Source organism: Miniopterus natalensis, chromosome 7 (assembly GCF_054644295.1).
Source record: "Miniopterus natalensis isolate mMinNat1 chromosome 7, mMinNat1.hap1, whole genome shotgun sequence".
In the NCBI taxonomy this organism is placed as follows: Eukaryota; Metazoa; Chordata; class Mammalia; order Chiroptera; family Miniopteridae; genus Miniopterus; species Miniopterus natalensis.
The window spans coordinates 16,258,301-16,278,920 of record NC_142087.1 but is presented as its reverse complement, the minus strand read 5'-3'; the positions used below and the strand labels follow the sequence as shown (position 1 = coordinate 16,278,920).

At 51.0% G+C, this 20,620-nt stretch overlaps 1 protein-coding gene across 1 annotated transcript in view; it reads right to left on the bottom strand.

Moving 5' to 3' along the window:
- SIRPA (signal regulatory protein alpha) overlaps positions 1-20,620 on the bottom strand; it is a 39,691-nt gene that overhangs the window by 7,252 nt on the left and 11,819 nt on the right. Inside the window, exons 2-6 of the mRNA XM_087818832.1 lie at positions 14,416-14,775; positions 8,522-8,842; positions 7,635-7,967; positions 5,724-5,831; positions 4,392-4,416 (exon numbers count right to left, since the gene is read on the bottom strand). Of these exons, the coding sequence (XP_087674958.1) occupies positions 4,392-4,416; positions 5,724-5,831; positions 7,635-7,967; positions 8,522-8,842; positions 14,416-14,775 (1,147 nt within the window). The remainder of the gene's footprint in view (positions 1-4,391; positions 4,417-5,723; positions 5,832-7,634; positions 7,968-8,521; positions 8,843-14,415; positions 14,776-20,620) is intronic.

Here is a 20,620-nt window from a genome sequence, read left to right as displayed (position 1 = left end):
ATTCCTGAGGTGCCTCCTCCCTGTGTTCCTGCTTCTATTCCTGCACCCTACATACCATTCTCCACGTGTAAAATGCATAAATGATGTCGTATCATTTTTCTGCTCAAGCCCCTCAACCCCTTCCCCCAACACAGTGAAGTCCATCTCTGTATCCTGACCGGCGAGGCCCGCATGACCTGCCCCTAGTCTCCCACCTCTCTCCCCCCGACTCACTCCACTCCAGCTGCCCTGGCCTCCTCCACGGTCAGTCATCTCCAACTGCTCCTGCCTTGGGGTCTTGGCACTGGCTGTTTCCTCTGCCTGGTCCACCGGTCCACTAGGACCCCAGACAGCCCCATGGCTGGTGCCTTCTCATCCTTCAGCTATCTTCTAAATGTCACCTCCTCAGAGAAGCCTTCCCTGATCACCTGCCAACATCCCACCTGCTCTGCTCTGTGCCCAGCTTTATTTTATTTAGTCAGCACTTGCATCATGCTGTGTATTAACCTCCTGGCTTGTTTGGTCGCCTGCCTCCCAGTGGACCATGGTCTCCACGCGGGCAGGGACTAGGCCCATCTGTTTCGCCGCTGGAGCCCTGACACCTAGTAACGGGCTGGCGCACTGTTAGCATGCTGTAAATATTTGAGGAATGAATGAATGAATGAATGAACATCTGTCCCATCAGATCACAAGTGCCATGACACTGGGGCTAGTGTCTTTTTTGCTCCCCTTTGCAGTCCCCAGTTTAAGGCCTGGCACTGAGCTGGGCTCAATCAGCTGAATAAATGAAAGGATCAGGAAAGCCCTAAATATTCCAAGGATAAACGCAGTGAATGTCTGACGAGTGAACAAATGGCCAACCGAATGAACCCCAGTGCCCAATTAAGAGAGTAGACACATTTTGCCGCTGTCTGAGCTGGGGAAGATTACAGACAGTGATCTGCCTGTACGTTCCTAACCCAGGCAGTTGGACATAGCCAGTCCCTCCGCCGGCTCTGCAGCCAGAGGGGCCCTTTGAGCTCAAAGCGGAGGCATCCCCATTGGCGCCCTCCCCGCAGCGCTCAGTGATGCTCATGCCAACATCCTCTGGAAAGCGTCTGATCCCAGCCAGCCCAGCAGAAGCAGCTGCTACATGGGAAACCACCATTACCACTCGCTCCTATCGCTTTGGTTTAGAGAGATGAAAGGAAGCAAGCCATCTCCTGGCTTCCTGGGTAGGCTTATGATGGAAAAATAAAAAACAGGCAGAAAACAGCTGACTTCTCCGGGGAAGAAGAAACAGGCTGTGAGAGGCCTGGGCGCAGATAAAGAGCATGAGCTTCAGTGTCAGGACAGCGGGAGGGAGCCGCAGTGCCAGCGCTCACTAGCTGAGGGACCCTGGGAAGGTCACAGGACTTCTCTGAGCCTCAGTTGCCTCAACCACACAAAGGGCCAATAATAACCTTCTAGAACAGGCTTCTCAAAGTCTGGCTTGGGCACAGCAGCATCAGCACCACCTGGGAACTTGTCAGAAATGCAAATTCTACATCAGAAAGTCTGGGGGTAGGGCCCAGAAAGCTGTGTTTTTAACAAGTCCTCCAGAGGATCCCGCTACACACTCAAGTCTGAGAACCACCACTCAATTAAGTTGGGATAATAGTAAATCATAGGGTTTTTGTGATAATTAACATCACCTTTGGGCTAATATAGGCAAAGGCATAGATCAGTTCCTGGAACCCGGTGAGTGCTCAATAAATGTCAGCTGCTGCTGCTGTCATTATTATTATTGACACTGCCCTTTTCTTCCAGAACTTATTGTCTAATTGGGAAGATAAGGCAAATAAAAATTAATGACAACAATAAAAACAAAACGAAAAAGAGAGATGCTTTCATACTTGGGGTCGTGAAGACACTGAGAGGGAGAGTTTTAGGATTCAGAGAAGGAGGAAATGAAGACCACTGCAGTGGTTTGGGATGGCATTCATTCATTCATTCATTCATTCATTCATTCATTCATTCATTCATTCATTCACTCGTTTGTTCATTTGTTCATTTAACAAACCTTTAGTGAGCACCTATTCCATTCCAGGCCCGGTGCCATGTGCAGCAGCTATTAGCCGTGAACACTAGGGGAATGATCCTGCCCTCAAGAGGGATGGGTTATAATCTGGGGACAAGTGCAGATACAGCTTGAACAGGCCAGGATGTCAATGCAGGGGCACCAGGAGAGTTCCCATGAGGGGCTCCAATCCTGGGGGAGATACTGCTCTCGCTGAGCCCGGAGGAAGAGAGGAGGTGCCCACTCTAGCTCCCATGTCACACAACGCCCTGGGTGGTGAGTGAGCAGGGGTGCGGGAGCACATCTCTGGGAGAGAGGCCAGCGCCTGGGCTAGGAGGACAGCGAGGCCTCAGGGAGGAAGCGAAGGGAGTGCAGCGTGGCTGAGCCACAGAATGCGAACACTGGGGAGTGGCCAGAAGTGAAACTGTCCATGTCAGCAGGGGCCAGACCACGAGGGGCTTGAGGGCCTCAGTAGGGCATCTGGAATATCTTGAGGGCCACCAAACCCAGTGAAGGTTTACAGGCAAGAGATGGAAGCCCTGGCAAAAGTGCATACTTGGTGTGCACACACACAGCACCCCGCTGCCCCAAACCTTGGGAATGTCCTTGACTTTACATCCAATGCAGCAGCAAGTCCCCTTGGCCATACTTCCAAAACATATTCAGAATCTGACTATTTCTCAGCCCATCCCACCACCTTGATTGAGGGCACCATCATCGGCTTGGACCATTGCAGAAGCTGTCTCCCTAGTCTCTCTGCCTCCACTCTCACCTCCTACAGCCGTGTCCCCATACAACACTCAGGATGATACTTTTAAAAGTCAGATCATCTCCTTCCTATGGCACCTTATCCCACTGGGAATAAAACCCCAGGTCCTAGCGGCCACAGGCCCTAGACCACTGGCCCCCTCTCCAGATCTTCAGTTCCTGCTCTGTAATTCTGAAATCCACAAAGCTCTAAAAAAATCAAAAGATTTGCAAAACCCATTTGGTGGCAAAACCTGACCTAAATCAACATGAAGCTATTTGTAGTTTTTATTTATTGCTTAGAACAGATGTTCAGATATTTCCAAGCAGGTACATTCACGGAGATTATGGGGTGCTGCTTCTATTCTGTTGGGGTGAACATCGGGGGCCTCCCTGGAGCTGAAAAGCCTGAATGAGTAACACAGCCGGCTGCATGGGTTTCGGCTAAGAGCCCGAGGATCTGCATCTCCCTGAGCTCATCTCCTGTCCTTCTCTTGTTCCTCTGCCCCAGCTGCACAGGCCTCCTCTGCCGCCTGGAACATCTCATATTGGGCCTTAGCCACACGTGCTCTCTCACCCGCACTCACCTCTGCTTCCTAGCTCCCTGCTCAGAACCCTGCTCACATCTTTAGAGGAGGCCCCTCTCCCTGCCTAAGATAGTCCTGCCATAAATCTCCATTCCTTTGATTTGTCACCACCTGACATGACGTTACATATTTTACCTCTATGCTCACTGCCTGCTTCTCTTACCAGTGTCTGAACCCCATTTAGGTCTGGACTGTTTTTGTTGTTGTTGTTAATCCACTCAAGGATATATTTTTCCCCATTGATTTTTAGAGAGAGTGGGAGGGAGGGAGGGGGTAGAGGGAGGGGGAGGGAGGGGGAGGGACAGAGAGGGACAGAGAGGGACAGAGAGGGACATGGTCGATTGGCCGCCTCCTGCACGTGCCTGACCGGGGCTGGGGATCGAACCTGCAACCCAGGTATGTGCCCTTGACCAGGAATGGAACCCATGACCCTTCAGTATGTGGGCTGACACTCTAACTACTGGGCCACACTGGCCAGGGCAGGTCCAGACTGATTTTTGTTCACTGCTGTATCTCCAGTACCCAGAAGTGAGCTGGCACATAGTAGGGACTCAGTAAGAGTCACTGAAAATATGAATCAACAAACTAAGGCACCATCTGTGACGTAATGTCATCACCTTCGCCTCTGACCAGAACACAGGCTTCAGGGCGGCACAGATGCTTTCCAAGGCCACCCATGCCAAGGTACTCAATAAATATTTAATGAACGAAGGAAAGAGCAAAGTATACAACTTGGATCTGGGGGGGCATGTACAGGAGGCTTCTGCCACAGTCCAAACAGGATTTCATAAGAGTCTCGCTGTCTGTGCACAGCAGGCAAGAACTCAGTGCCTCTGTGTGCAGAAATCCCCTCAAATCCCCTCATTTGAGACAATAATTAAAACTGGGCCTGGCATGAGGAACTTACAAAGGAAAGGCATAGAAAGGTTGACCAGTGCAAGTGTGAGGGCCAGTGGGTGTGGATTATGCTTTTCAGTTTGGAGGCTGTCAAACAACTAAATAACAATTGCAAAAGCATTCGAGGCCAGCAATGCACATACCTTGTAGAAGAAGTGGAGCCCTTGGCTGAAAGAGAAAAGAAATAAAAGCCAGTTATTTAACCTACAAACATACTTTTCTCATGTAACTTTAGGGGGGCAGGTAGTGGGCAAAGTTTTGCCTCCAGTAACATTGGGAGAAATTGTTGAAATCATATCCTCCCAACCATAGGAAACCCACGCTCACCCCACTGGGGTGGTCCATTATCTCCCACTGAGGAAGACCAGGAGCTGGGCCTTTCTCACCTCTGGGAATTGCCAAAGGTCAGATCCCCAAGCAGACTTCAGCCTGGGAGGGGCCACCTGTCCTATCCCTGGTCTGGGCCTCACCACCTTCTCACCTGAGACCCTTCATTAAGTCTGGATCCCAGTCATGGCCTTTCACTGCTGGAGAACAGATTCTAGCAGGGCTGTGAGCTAGGGAGCAGGTGTGAATCCCACTTCTGCCACCAACTCACTCGCTGTGTGACCCTAGATGGGTCATTTCCCCCTCTGAGCTTGGATTTCAGCTGACTCACAGGACTGGGCTGGACATTCATTTATTTTAATGTCACCACTTTCCCAAAAAGAAGAAAGAAAGAGTCCATCTGGTTCAGAGATTTTTAAACCTGTGCTATGGGGCATCCCACAGAGAAGCTGCTAGAGTTCAGCCACCATTTGACTTGAATTTCACCACAAAATTGTAATTAAAAAGCAACATGCACACTCAAATGCGCTCTGCACCTCGTGTTAACAGGCTGGAGGCTGTCACAATGCAAAAATTCTCACTGCTAGGTTAATTCTCGGTGCCTGGGCAGGTATTGGGTTTTTAGGTGAGTGGGTACCAGTGGGAAGGTTGCAGCTCAGCATCTAACATCTTAATGGAGGCTGATGGGTTGCAAAGTGCTGGGACATGAGATGTCTCAGGAAGTCCAATGACTGATCACCCCATTTTACACCAAAGAGATCGGGTGACTCTTTACAGTCACAAAGATGGTAACTGGTAGAACTGAAATGAAGATATTTCACTGTATTGAGGTTGAGGTTGGGTGGACCCTTCCAGGGACCAATGAGGGAGAGGGGGGCATCTCACTGGGATGGAAGTGATGTGCAGAGAGGGCCATCCTGCAGCCATGAGAGGAAGGCCATGGGAGGGCCCCACCCAGATGCCAGCCTGGTGGAGGTGTCACGCCAGCTATGGCAGTGCTACCTCTGGACTTTGATCTTATTACAGGAAGTAACTGGACATCCTAATGGCTTAAACTATGCAGAGCCCAAAGCAGTCTTGTGTCCTCTCCCTTTGTAAAGGAAAGCCTAGGGGCAAACTTTTGGGGAGAAAGCAGGGAATCCACACACCTTTCTTCTGCCGGATTCGAAGGAGATAGAGGGCCGCCATCAGCAGGGTCACCAGCAAGGCACACACCACGCCCACCACAATAAAGATATTGAAGTTCTTAGTATCACCTAGAGACAAGACAGAATAGAGGCTTCAGGAACACAAATGCAAAGAAAATTGCCACCCACCGCCTCCTTTCTCCACTAGACAGGCATCATTAACTAAGAACATCTGGCTGCATCTCCTTGGACGTTTCCAGCCACATGGGCACGTTCATGGTTCCACACACATGTCCCCACGTGGGTCAACCACGGGTAGCACAAAAACCATGCTGAGGTGCCAGGAGGGAAACTGTTTGGTGCTGATAGCCATGGTGGAAACTGGGCTACAACCAGTGGCCACTGTGGTAGCACAGGTCCATGCAAACTCTGAATCACAATGGGGAGAGTGAGGAATGGTCGACATGCAGGTGACTAATGGACTCAGTGAACCTCTCAGAGACTGTCCGCTGATTAGTGCCTACGACCCCGGCACAGGGGCTCTGAACCCAGGACACTGGAAATGAAGTTAAGGACTTGGCTGGCCTTAGGGCACATGGAGGGAACCTACACTAGAGCGCAGTGGGCAGTTGGGAGCACAGCTGAGCTGCAGAAACCTGGGTTCAAATCAATGCCCCTAGTTGTGCGACCTTGAGCCAGTCATTTAAACCTCCACACACTGGTTTCCTCCTGCGTTACTGAGGCCAAGAATTATCTCTACCACATTGGGTAGCTCTGAGGATTAATTCAGTAGATAACCAAACAACCAACTAATTCATTCTTTCATCCTTGCTAAAAGTATTTCTTGAATGCCTACTATGTGCTGGGCTGTATGCCAGGGCCTGAAGCTGTGATGCTGGGGTTCCTAGCAGCTGAGACTCCAAGCTAGGGTCACAAAGCTCCTCTCCTTCATCACTGCCATGAGTAAGCAGAGAGGCCCAGAAAGAGGCACTGACTCGTCCAAGGTCACCCATCAAGTCTATGACAGAGCCAGAGATTGACCTGCACATCCTGTCTCCAAGTGCAGGTCTCATCCTATGAAAACCAGGCATCAGTGGCATCAAAGGGATCCCTTGACAGGGCACCAGGACCTCTTTGGAGCCCCCTGAATCTTGAAGGATGCACAAAGTAAAGAAATGGCCTTTGTTCTAATCCATTCAAAGGGTCTGCCGTGTACAAGGCACAGCCACGCTAACGACAGTGATGGAACATTCCTCAGTGGCACCGAACGCCAACTAGGTGCTGCCATTCTGAAGAAGAGAGATACATGACCACATGTTGGAAGGGTGCTGAGAAAATAACACCCTGACACCTTTGACCCTCCCAGGAGAGTGGCAGCATCACCGCCATCTTCAGTGAGCTTGCACTTTGGCCCAGAAATGCTCTTTGGGAAATCGTCCCACAGAAGCAGCTGCACATGTAACAGAATAGGTACAAGGACATTTACTGCAGCAGTGATTATATTAGACACAAGCCACAAACACCCGGGAGCCCCGCCCCGTTTCCTGGGGGGCAGCCTGCATGGCGGCCTGGACATGCAGAGGTTAGAAAGAGCCAGAAGGAGGGAGGGGCTGGCAGGGACAGTGAACGCAGTGACTGTTAGGGGAAGAAAGCAAGCAGCAGGACACCGTGAGCTGGATGGCCCCCTTTCCTCGCTCTTTCTTTCTTTAATGTATATTCGTGTCAAATATCTGTAAGAGTAAGTACCAAAGTCTTACCAGTGCTGACTACGGAGTGTGTGTGGGGTTTGGGGGAGGGGATCTCACTTTAAAATTCTACTTTCTATCTATAAACTTCTAGATTATTCTATAATAAGCATGAATCACTACTTATAACAGCAAAAGTAAAGATACAATTTAAATGGAGCTGGGTCAGTTGGAGTGGAGGCCTCACCAGAGGATCCCTCTGTGCTCTGGTTCTTCTCAGGAACAGAGGCCTTCAGGGTGACGTTTTTGGTGACTGCCGGCTGCCCATTGTGCTCCACCAGACAGGTGAGCGTCACGTCCTCCCTGCGGGCAGATAAGTTCACCGGGATCCAGCTCCTCCAGTTGAAGGTCCCATCCTTGTTCGCTATGCGGGTCAAGGCCGTTTCTGTTCGGGACGTGTTTCCATTCTCCAACCAGGTCAGCTGTAGGCGCTGGGGGTAGAAGTTCTTCACCTGGCAGGTGACGTTCACCTGGTTCTTTGACACTGTGTGTTGTTGGGTAACCTCCACGGTGGGCGGAACTGAAACAGCACAGGGCAGAAGCTCTGACCTCATGGAACAGACAGATCACAGGGGAGCGCTCCCTAACTTAGCTCCCCCACTGCAAGGGTATCAGAGGACAGGCGCTCAGACACCGACGGTACTCTTTCACATGAATGAAATCACTAAACACAGTGCCCTGCACACAGTAGGTGTTCAAGGACTGGTAGCTGCTATTAGGATAACATAAGTGAAGTCAATAAGCACAGCCCTGGTATGCAGTTGGAGCATAGTAACTGTACAAAAATAAATGAAATCACCAAGCACATAAGAGCTTGGCTGATAGCAGATGCTCAGTTATTGGAACTGCTACTGGTAAAGTAGGTGAAACTACCAAGTACAGTGGTAGGTGTTCACTTGGCAGCTACCATTAAACAGTGTGAGTGACAGGTACTTCCAGGTGCCTGGTGAGGGGAAGGACTGTCAGGAATTAGAATCCAGGAAAATCAAACTCTGGAGCAAAGAGCAGGGGGAGGAGCAGGCCTGGAGGGCAGGGGCCAGGTGTGGGCTGGCGCTGGGTGTGAGGGGCATCTACCTCGGATGATCTCAGACAAGTTGGCAGTCCCACGAAGAGGAGTGTCTCCCTTTAGGGTGTCGTGGGCCACCTGGCAGATGACCTGGGAGCGAACATCCCCCGGGGCCAGCACCACCGTGGCTGTGCTGGAGATGCTGTAGGAAGGGCTGTCTCCCTCTGGGTCCACGGTGGTCTGGGAGGCTCGGAGCTCATTCCCATCTTTGAACCATTTCAGGATGATGTTTCTGGGGGAGAAGCCGTGGGACTTGCAGGTGAAGTTCACCGTCTGCCCAGGTGTGGACCTCCCTGTGGGGCCCGATACCTCGGGGGGAGAGGGTTTGGCTTTAAAGGAACATAATAAACAAAGAACATGATTGTTGTTATTGCCACTAATGACAAGCATGTGACACTGTCAAAACCTTCCCATCTATTGTTTTTTATCCTTCCAATAATGCAGGGAGGGCGTGTTATCGTCCTCATCTTACAGAGGGGGACACTCATGTCCCCAGAGGTGAACTCTGAGCGGGGGGCAGGGCTGACAAGCAATTGCAGGCCTGAGTTCAAAGTCCACCTTCTTTCCTTGCCCGGTGATTTCCCACCAGCCTGGGCACAGGAACAAAATTACTGATGAGTTTCACTCTTCTTATTAACTCTCCTAGCTGGTCTTTCCTGGAAGCCTTCCCAACCTCAGAGAAAGTGTTTACAGAAGTAAAGGCAGGGAAGCAGTGGGGTAAAGGGACCCCTATGACAGCTGGACCCAGGTTGGCCAGATGAGGAGAGGTGTCGCGGGGCACATCCCAGTTCCATCTGTGAAATGGGACAACAGGCATTTCTCCTTCCCCAAACTTCAGAAAAGGGTTAAATGAGGCAATGGAAGCATTTTTGCTTTGAGCAAAATAGAAGGTGCTTCACAAAAATAAATAAACCCAGATTCAGCTTGAACTCAGACTTAATTTATCCAGAGCTCTCCCTTCAGGTATTTATGAATTTTCTAGATAGTTTTTGTTCATTTCACAAATATTCCAATAGGGTCAATTTAATCTTTGTCAATCCCTGAATTTGAAAGGGAGAGGCAATGGGATGTTTTCTAAACTTGCGTTCTCTTGGGTCAGTTTTGGGTTGAACACAAAGATCACTGAGTGCTGGGAAAACCAAAGGTGGTTAATTTCTTAATCGGTATTAAATTAGAAGGACACGGACACAGGCCTAGGGGCAGGCAGGGCTCCTGTGTCCTGACAGCATCCACACATCACTGAAAGACAAGCGAGAACAGTTTCTCCCTGTAGAAAGGTTCTGCAGGGTCTCGAAACTGTTCACTGTTCCCCAACGCCTTCTCTAACAGTGGGGCAGATAGCAAATATTAACGAGTATTTGCATTCGTAAATATTTAACTTGCCTCCTAAACCTCAAATATTTTGGGGACAGAGTAAGAGGGTGTCACTTGCATAAGTCAAGTCACAAAAACTCCTGCAGCCCGGATGTCCCTAGAGAGGCCGGGACCAGCTACCCCCCATCGAGAGCCTCTTGGTACCCCGCTCATGGTGAGTCCTCTGTGCCCCTCGGCTCATTCCTGCCCCCCTGAAGCAGGCCCCGTGTGGTCCCACTTACGGGATGAGGCTGAGAGAGGAACCCGGCTGGTCAAGGGCACACGGGGAGCAAAGGCAGGGCTCATCTCTCCACCCACGGGACTGGCTGAGTTTAGCTTCTCTGCTCTTTATCCTTGAGCCTTAGTGTCTGTGTCTGTACAAAGTGTATCAAAATGCCACCCTGCTAGGAAGAGTGAGGACTTAGTGAAACAGAGCCTGGCAGGGGCAGGTGCTTAATACATAACACCTGTGGCTGTTATCGTAGGACCTGGTCTCACTAGTTCTGAAACTACCTGTTTGTTCGTTAGGCAGTAAGAAGGCAACAGAAAAGCAGAGCGGAAACACCGAGAAACGCCTCAAATCCTGCTCCCCGCAGCTGCGACGCGAAAAGGAGAGAAACCACCAAATGATGGTTCTCTCTTTTTTTTAATGATCCCCTCAGGAAACAAGTTTGGCGAATTGACTTTCAAAACACACATGAGATCACAGGCATTTCCCTACCGGTTAGCTCTTTACGGAAGCTGGAAGCATTGTGCAGAAAGGGAGGGGAGATTTTAACAGTGACGTTTTGGTGTTTGGGGGCAGGAAGGGCTCTGGGGCTGAGCAGTGAGTATTGTGGGGATTCCGAAGCCTGTTTAGACACATACGTGTTTAGAGATGGGAAGGAGTCCCCAGCAAGGGAGCTGGGATCTGCCCCTCCTCAGGGCGGAGAGGGCAGGGGCCACTCTCAGCCCAGGCCTGCTCGTGGGAGGGTGTCCCTGTCACTTCTCCAGGGCTCACTTTCTTGGGCCTCTGATGAGCTGTCACTGGCACATGCTATTCTGAAGCACCTGTGCCCCTAAAGGTGCTGTTCTCTCAGCCCCAGCAGCAGGGGGAGCCACTGCTGTCGGGGGGAAAAACGACAAGGTTTCCTCTATGGCTTCAGAGAGTATCCAACTCAGGGCTCTCTGCCTGGCTCTGCATTAGCATCCTCTGGGTAGTTAAAAATTCAGTTGCCAGGCCCACATTGAGCTGTTAAATCAGAATTCCCAGGGTGGAGACAGGGCCTGAGGACCTTTACAAAGTTTCCCAGGTGATTCTTATGAGAAGCCAAGGTTGAAAGGCATTGAACCCCACCTTTAACCCCATTTATATTGAGGCCTGGAGAGGAAAGCAACCTGTCCAAGGTCCTATGAGTTCGGCACATCCTAGCTCACACTCATTGAACACTTACTACATGCCACGACCTGCTCTATGCACCGCACATGCATTCACTCACTCAGTCCTTGAAGCTGCGCTGTGAGGTCAGCGCTATCACTGACAGATGAGGACACTGAGGCACAGTGTGGGCAGTGATGGGTCAGAGGTCAGAGCTGGGAAGTGGCAGAGCTGGGATGTGAACCCAGGCGGCAGGGGGCTGGTCCATGCTTTCACCTGCTGAGCACTGACGCTCAGTAACATCCTGGACCACCACCTGGCTTCCTAGACATCCTCTCCTACCTTCACAGATCCCTTGAATGGGAGCTATGATTATCACCACTTCACAGATGGAGAAACTGAGGACTCCGGGGAAACAGAGACCTGCCCAAGAGCACCCAGCTGCGGGATGACACCACTGCTCACTGAGGATCTATTTTCCCACCAGGCTCACTGCATCCTCATATCTTCCTGCAGAGGTTGGTGAGATCATCCACTGTCTACAGGTGAGGAAACTGAGGCTCAGCAAAAGAAATTGGACCACACCATGAAATATCACCTGATTTGGGGGTGCTACTTTGTGCTGGGTGATTCAGACAGAGCACCTCAAATCCTTCAACTCTCTTAAAAGGAGTCTATGATCATCACTATTTTACTGATGAGCAAAGTGAGGCTGAGGAAGTGAAGGGACTATCTCCTTACCCAGCGCTATGTCCCAGGGTATTTCCTGTGGTCCCCAAGCTTCATGTCCATCAACAGAGCAAGCGTACTACCTCACAAACCCTGGTACTGACTGCCATCCTCTTTTCCCTCAGATTCCTGACTTCAAGGAATTATAGGGAAGAGTCACCTCTGAGTGCCCAGGCCTAGGGACCCTGTCGCAATAAATGGAAGACATGGACTCCTGACACCGGGTCTAGAATATGAACTTTGCTCATTTGGGGCCCCAGTGTCCTGTAGGAAATGCGCCCCCATCCTCAATCTGCAGAGAAGGAATAGTGCACATGGTGTGGCTGGGGGTGCAGTGGCCCCTGTCTCCTCTCTCCAGGCCACTGCGCCCAGGCTGCTTCTGCAGGCTGCTCAGTGAAGGGGAAACAGCACAGCAAAGGGGAGAGCCCCCTCAATGCGTCTATGTGCTGAGCTGTGCCACAGGCACAGGCCCAGCACATCCTGAGACGGCTGTGTACCTGTCTGATGTGGGCTGCAAAGCTGACCTGCAGGACCTTCTTAGACATGCTTATTGCTGAAGAACAGAGCAATTCAAAGTCTTTACAAGAGCGGCTTGGAGCTTTCTCCACAAGCACAGTGGGGTGGGGCGAAAAGCAGGGGCTCTGAGTCAGGCTGCTTGGGGTTCAGTCTTAGCTTCCCTACCTGCTCACAAGTCAGGTCCCCTCTCTGAGCCCATGTTCTCATCTCTCAAAGGGGCCAGCAGATAGCCCCTGCCATAGCGCTGGTTATAAGAGTAAATGCCATGATGAAAACAGGGCTCCTGACCCCTCCCACCTCCCTGCTTTCTCAGCCAGGACATCATTGAGCAGGTAGATGGGGACGAGTGCTCTACCAGGGGGCAGCAGACCTGATATGGAGCCTCTTACTAGCTCTGATTGCCTAGGCAAGGGACACACCACTGGGAACTTCTGTTATATCTGAAAATTCAGGATAAAGCCACCTTCCCTGCCTGTGAGTTGTGGGGAGATTTCATTGCTACCATGTCTAGGAGGGAAATTTGGCAATATTTACACAAATTAAAATGCACATACCCTGTGACCTAGCAATGCTGCTTCCAGTGGGCATCTCGAGTGGAGTGACACATAGGCAAGGGCATCCCTTGCATCGCTGTTTTAATAGCCCAAAGTTGGGAACAACTCATACCCATCAACAGAAGAGTCAATGGACGATGCTCTCTCCACACACTGGAGGGGGAGGCAACTGTTGCACAAGGGGCAGCTCTAGGTGCTGAGATGGATGCTTGATTTGGGGCGATGTGGCTGAAGGTGGAAGAATTCCCAGTGACCTTGGGTCCCCGCGTCTGAATGCAAGGGGCACAGGAACCTTTAAGAAAATGATGGAAGGAGTATTCTTGTTCCTTGTTCAATGGTTTGGTGTAATTAGCTTTTATTCAGCACTTACTATGTGCCAGGTCTTCCATGGAAGAAAGGTACTGCGACAGGGCAGGAAGGAACCCGCCTGGAATCACACTGGGTTCTGGAACCATCCCCTCACTCACTGGCCATGTGACTGTGGGCAAGTCCCCTGTTACCTCTTAGCCTCAGGCCCTCATCTGTACATGGGTGGGTTGGGTGGGATGGTCTAAACATGTCTAGGATTTAGGATCCTGGGCCTCTGGCAGAAAACCCGAACTGAGCACCATTCCTTCTCTGCTGCCTCAATGGGATGACTCATAAGTCACCCACATGGGGAACCTCCTCCCTGGGGGAGGGACAATCTGAGAAAACTCTGCTCGGAGCTTCAGTGATAGTGTGACTGGGTCCCTGAAATAAAGGGAGTTTATTGGGCAGACCCACAGTGACTGCCCAACCGCTGGGCATCTCCTCCCACCAGGCTCTCAGAGTAAACAGTGAGTCTGCGCCTCTCAGGATTTCCTTCTCGTGTGATGTTTCCAGAGATGAAATAAAGAAGCATGTTCTCCCCCGTCCCATCCTGGATGGATCTGTCCCTGTTGGAGGGGAAAGAATGAAGCTTCGTGGGAGAAGAGCCTTTTCCTACTTTGTTCTGCAGCTGCCACAGCACCCAGAGCAGAGCCTGGCTCACAGCAGGTGCTCAGGCAGGTCACTAAGGAGGAGCCTCGGCCACTTGAGGGGAGCACTCCCTGGAGGCAGGGGTGAGGCCTGGCCTTGTGATGGGCAAGTCACTCAGACCTTCAGTTCCCTCATCCCTGGACGGGACTGAAAGGCCAGAGCTGGGGGTTCCAGACTTTCCCTACCATTGACCAGCCATGGGGCCTGAGCAAACAGCATATCTCCAGGCCTCAACTTCCCTGATCTGCAGAAGGGGTGAAGTCTGCCCATGAATCAGATCAAGGCTATAAGCACCCACCACCGCACTGATTCCTAGCTGCTGCTCACAGAGCTGAGGGCATCTTTATTGACTGTTGTCACATGCCAGGGACACGGAATCCCACACTGTACTCACCACTCACGGTGAGCTGGGTGCCGCCTCCAGACTTGAATTCCGTGTCATTACTGGCTCCTCTCCGGAACTTCACACAGTAGTAGGTCCCCGCATCTGCTGGGGTGATGTTACTGATGCGGATGGAAAAGTCCAGGTTGTCTCTCTGCGTGGCATCTGCAGCACTTGTTACTCGGGGGAAGCGGCTGCTGTCTCTGAAATGGTAGATTAACTCCCGGTCTGGCCCTGTCCCTCTGAACCACTGGAAAGGCCCCACGGGGTATATGGAGGTTGCGGTGCATCTCAGAGTGGCCGTCTCTCCGGCTGCGACGGACACTGGCTCCTGAGGCTGAATCACCTGCGGCTCCTCCTCACCTGCCCCTCCTGGAGGGAAGCACAGAGCAGTTAATGATGCATCGCATGTGATCCCGTGGGCTCTGCCAAGTGTCTATCAACAACCGCTTTCATTGGCAAGTGCGCACCCTGAGCGGGCCTGAGCTCAGCACATTGCATGTGTCATACATGTAACCCTCACAACAAGCCTGTAATGTGACTATTACAAATGAGGAAACTGAGGCACAGAGAGGTTATGTGATGTGGCAGAGAGGGGGGTTGAGACCTGAGCCCTCTCTGTAAGTGCCATGTCTGAGCTGGGCTCTGAATTCAAATCTGAATTTACCAGGAAGGGGCACAGTGTTCCTAAGAGAAGGAACAGCATGGGCAAAGGCTCAGAGGCAGGTGGCAGCATGGTGTGTGTGGGGCCTCTCTAGGAGTCTAGACTCGTTTGGAGTCTGTCCCAGCAGCAGACCCTGGCAGTGAAGCCAGGCTCAGCAGCTGGGGCTCGTGCAGGCTTGGATTTGGCTCAGGGCTCACTACTGTGTGACCTTGGCCATCACTTGGGCCACCGAGAAGATCCAACCAGGACTCTTGTGAGTGCACTTGATACTGCCAAACACTGCGTAAGTGTGAGTGCTGCCTTTCGTTGGGCAGGCCCCTACTGTCCTCTGAGCCTTAGTGCCCTAACCCGCCAATCAGTTATATGACCCCATTTGGATGGGTCTCTGGGAGGACCAACCAACAAGCCTGGGCCAGGACAGTGTGAAAAAGGAGCCTCTGGTCTTTGAAGCCACCTGACCTGGTCTGAAGTCTGGCTCACCTTTTATTTATGTCACCTAGTTTATCCATCGGTTTTGAGCCTCAGTTTCCTTATCTACAAGATGGGCAGACACCTCCTTACCCTCTGTTTTAAGTCACTGAGCACCAAGCTGAGCGCTGGGTAAGCTACTGTCATTGTGGAATGAATGAAGGAGGGAGGGTCTGTTGCTGACGCTGATGGTCCTGCAGACCAGGCTGTGCTGGGGACACACAAGAGATGGACCTGGTCAGGCTTCAAGGGTTTCTAGGCTCAGCAGCTGGAAAGAGTCCTAGAGGTCCAGGGTGGGAGGGACCTGAGCCCCAAATTGGAGAGGACGAGGCACTATGGGTAGAGGAGTTGGGGGGAGGGGAGACCACAGGCAGGTGAAGATGCTGTGAGAAGGGCCACAGGTGCTCAGAGCAAGTCACAGCCCGGGCCCTGATTCTGAAGAAGGTGGGGGGTGGGGAGGACAGATCATAAAGACCTTGAACACACACACACACACAGATTGACTTAACACTACAGAGGCACAGAGACAGGCGGGGGAAGGGGGAAGCAGATAAGAGAGACGGACTGGTGGCAGCCTGTTATGGATGCAGACGGGCCATCTGTCTCCCCTGGTACTCCATTCACCACAATGTGACCCTGTCCTGTCCTGACCTAGGCCACCACTGTCTTGTACAGCAGACAGGGTTTCAGCTGATCCCCGAGCAGCCCCCTCTGGCTCTGGCTGGGCCCACCAGCCAGCAGCCTGGCACCACCCCTTTGGCAGGGGCAGGGCGTCTGAGGAAAGAGGGCCATGGATTCCATCTGCCCTCACCGCGGGCAAGCCCAGGGCTTCAGGACAGGCTCCTCATTCCCCTGCCTGTTCTTCCAGCCCTGACTCCCATGGTAGGTGAGTGATGACTTAGGCTGGCAGCCTGAGGGCAGCCAGACACTCAGGGCAGCAGGGAAGAAACTCGAGTCCACAGAGGGCAGGGGCTCGACGTGTAGCTGGTGGCCATCTGTGTGAGAGGCACACAGAGGAGGGGAAAGAGGCCGGCAGTGACCCAGAGACACCTGATGCAGCACCAGCAGCTGCCAACAGCACCAGCCAGGTACTTTCCCAGGGGGTCTGCCTTCCAGCATGGGTACTGATGAACCAGAAATGCCCAGGGAGGCAGCACAGGCTGGGGCCAGCAGGCCTGGGAGAGCCGGGGCAGCCCCCGAGCCAGCTCAGCACTGCCCTCCCTGGCCCTCCACTCCTTCCATAAAGTGGTGGACCGCCACCCACCCCAGGACAATTAGGAGGGCTATGACACGGCTGGAAATAGGTGCGCACTGCACAGATGCTGGTTAAATTTTAGTTTGTGTTCCCATTATGACCACAGATATATTACTTACTTACTTGATTTTCTCTGTCTTGTCATGTCCCCCCAAGCAAGATGTAAGATCCACAGGGACTCTTTCCAACCCCGTCTACAACAGGGTCCGGCACACGCCAGGCCCTCAATAAAATACATGTTGAATGCATGCGTGACTAAACAAAGGAGGGGCTTTTCTTGCCTCTCTGAGCCTCTTTCCTTACGTTAATGGAGCTGCAACAGGCATATCCAGGCAACAGGCAAGCCCGGAGCCCAGGGCTGTGCCTGGCCCACAGATGCCTGTAATACATGGCAGTTATTATTATCTTAATCAATCACACCACTCAGGGCTGTGCGTCGGCGGCTGTGAGGGGAGTGGTGCGAGAAGAGGCTGCAGAACCAGGCGTGTGGCGTGCTGGAGCAGGTCTATTCTCGCGGTGCTGTCGGAGGCCCGCAGGCACAGCCGGGCAGGCGACAATAAGACCTGGAGCTGTGTAGGACGGCCCCCCCACTCCCTTTTAAGTTCTCTCCACCAACCGCAGCCAGATTTAGGTGGCTTAATTAATTAGCTAGTGTTTATAAAGTGTTTGAAGAATTTTGAAAGTGCGACGTAAGTGCCAAATATTATTTTAATCTGTGCACGTGTGTGTTTTCCAGCAGAGTTTTTTCCTGCTTGCTCTTCTCTGCAGGTTCTGTTCTGGGAACCGGCCTTGTTAAAACTCACTCCTGCGGCTCTGGGCCTGGGGTCGTCATCCCGGCATCGCTGGCAAAACCATTTCCGGCTCTCTCCTGCCCTCCTGGCGGAGAGGCTGTCCAGGGGCCTGAACCGTCGGTCTCCGGGGAGGAGGGTGGCGGGGCGGGCATTCTCACACGCTGCTGGTGGGGGTGGAAATTGGAGCATCCCTTTGGGAAAGCAGTTTGGCAGGATGTACCAGAGGTGCGAAAGCTGTTTGGAGTGGGGTTCCTGCATAATGAGCTTGGAAAAGTTGGGAAAACCCCCATATGGTCAATGATAGGTGATGGTTTGGTGAATTGTGGCCCATCCCCTAGACGGAATTGCAAGTAGCCATAAAAAGCGATCATAATGAAGGCTGTGGTGATCTGGAAATTTCTGCATGGCATAATTTGAAATGATGTTGTGATTATGTAAATAAAACCTGTTCATTGCAAAGCATTTAGGGAAAACAAAAAAGTATGAAAATATAATAATGATCATAGAGTATCACCAAAGACAACTGAGATCAACATTTTGATGTAGCTGAAATATGAGTGAATGGAAACAATGTAGAGCCAGGCTCAGGTAACTAAGGCTATGTGCAAACATGTAGCTTCATTCTTTCGGCCTGATAAAAATATAAAATTGGAACTATCCTGATGTCCAAGAAAAGGAGACTGGTTGATCCCATGATGCTGAACCCACCTGACGACGAAGTCTACAGCCACAAAAATGACTGTAGAATTTCAATTACTAGCACAGAGATATATTAGAAATTCACAGTCAGTTACTGAGTGACATTTTCAGCTTGATCCCAAACTTCTAGTTTTGAAAAAAATGATATATGATATTAAAGGTTAGCAGTGATTAATTGTGAGTAGTAGATTTACAAGGGATTTTGTTTTTATGTTTTCTGTTTGCATTACTTGTGCAATAAAAAAGAAGGAAAAAGTATGCTTTCGGTGTGCTCATGACTTCGTAAAATAAAATAAAACTAGATAAATAAACAGCTGCAAGGTATTACACAAAGCTATAAAACACTCCTCTCTTTGGATCATGAATCTAAAGCTGATGGGTTTCTCCTTTTCTTTTTCCTTCTATTTTGGAGATTTTTCAGATTCTCTAAACTGGATGAATATTAAAGAATATTTACAGTATCCCACTTTGTAATAAGCAAAACCTATATATGTAATATGTATGTTACATATGTGTTTATTGCTTGAATGAACCTCCCTTCCAAGAAGTTTGTCTGTTTTGTTCACTACACCTGATACATATGTGCTTGGCATAGAGTAGATGCTCAATAAACATTTGCAGACTGACTGACCTATCGAATGTCCAGAGGAAGAGGTCTGGAATGATAAACACCATAATGTTGAGGTATGTTGCATCTGGAAAATAGGACTGGGGTGGGCACATTTTCTTTTTACTCTATAGTAAACAATATATATTGAAGCCCCCGGTTTTTTTTGTTGTTGTTGTTTTTTTGCAGTGAACATTTATTGTTTTGGGGAGAAATTAATGAAGTAAAAACCTGTGAGCAAGTTTTCTAATGGAAGAAGTCCACATGGTGAGTGGTGCCTGCTCTGTGCACTTGTAGGAGGAACTCAACGTCCACAGGATGCGGGAGTCCACAGCACAGGGGCAGTCAGAGATGATTTACTGGAATCTACTGTGAGCCAGGCCCTGAGCTAAGGGCTGTGGACGGCTCTGTCCTTGGCCTCGTGGAGCTTGCTCACAAGCAGAGAAGATAGATTTTAAAGAAATAAATCAAGTGATTACATTTGGAATGAACCACAGCCTCTTAGACAAGTGGCTCCTGCTGGCATCTCTGACCCCATCCAGCGACCTGCTGCTCCCACCACCCCAGTCTCCTTTGTCTTCCACAAACAGGCCAAGGAGAGTGTGAGAGATGAACTAAGATGGGGCTGAAAGCTGATCATCAGGCTTGGAGACATATATATATATGTGTGTGTGTGTGTATATGTATATAGATAGATATAGATACATATTATATGTAAATTTATTTTCCTCTGTTTATGCCTGGTTTTTGAGATTAAGAAAAAATGAAAATGATTTTCATTAGAAGTGAAAAAGCATGGATGCTTTTCTAATGGGAAAAAAAATCAACTTAGAACCAAAACTTGCTGGAAAGAAAACAGGGCCACATTCATCCCCAGGTGTGATTCCTGCAGAAGTCTGTCTCATCGAGGCACAGAGAACAAAGGTGAGACATACATTTCCCCAGAGCCAGCCTTTCCCAGACAGGTGCTCACTGCCACTGGTGCAGGGGCCTAGGGGACCGGATGGAGGCCATCCACCAAATTTCCACAAACTTAAGGAGCCCAGGGTCTGGGAAGCTACAGCTGGAGCTCTGGTTGTGCCTGGAGCTCAGCATCCCAAGGTGACTCAATGATACCCACCAGCCCTGCCCCAGCCCGCAAAGCAGGCGTAGCTTGGCACCCTCTTCCCTGACTACAATCATGATCATTACTGGCCACTCCGGCACCCCAGGAGGGGGGCTGCTGGTTTATTAGCCCACGAGCCCAGTAGCACCTCCTCAGGGGCCACCTTCGGTGCCTTCTGGATTATGGTCTGATGGCTACGTGAGAGTGCGTGGTGGAGTGCGGATGAGAGTACGCACATAGTACGCACATAAGAAGGAAAGGGAGCAGATGTGGGTGTGCACACATGTGCCTGAGGGTGCCGAGTGCAAGCATTCATACCCCCGGGTGGACCGGGGGCGGGAGGGTGTACACAGGTAAGCGTGTACAGAGATGATGCACACGTGCAGGAATGTGAGACAGCGCAGCTGCGAGCGTGTCTGAATGGGGGCCAGAGAACAGGGCACGCGGGGTGTGCGCTGTGTGCAGGAGCATCTGAATCCTGGCTGGCCTGGGTGTGTGAGCGAGTGTGGCCAGAGGGTGTGCCTGAGCCTGAGGGTGTGAGCAGCTGTCTGGGAGGGGTGTGCGCTGGCAGTGCCCGTGAATGGCCTGTGGGAAGGGGAGTACAGGAGACAGCATGTGAGTGGGATGT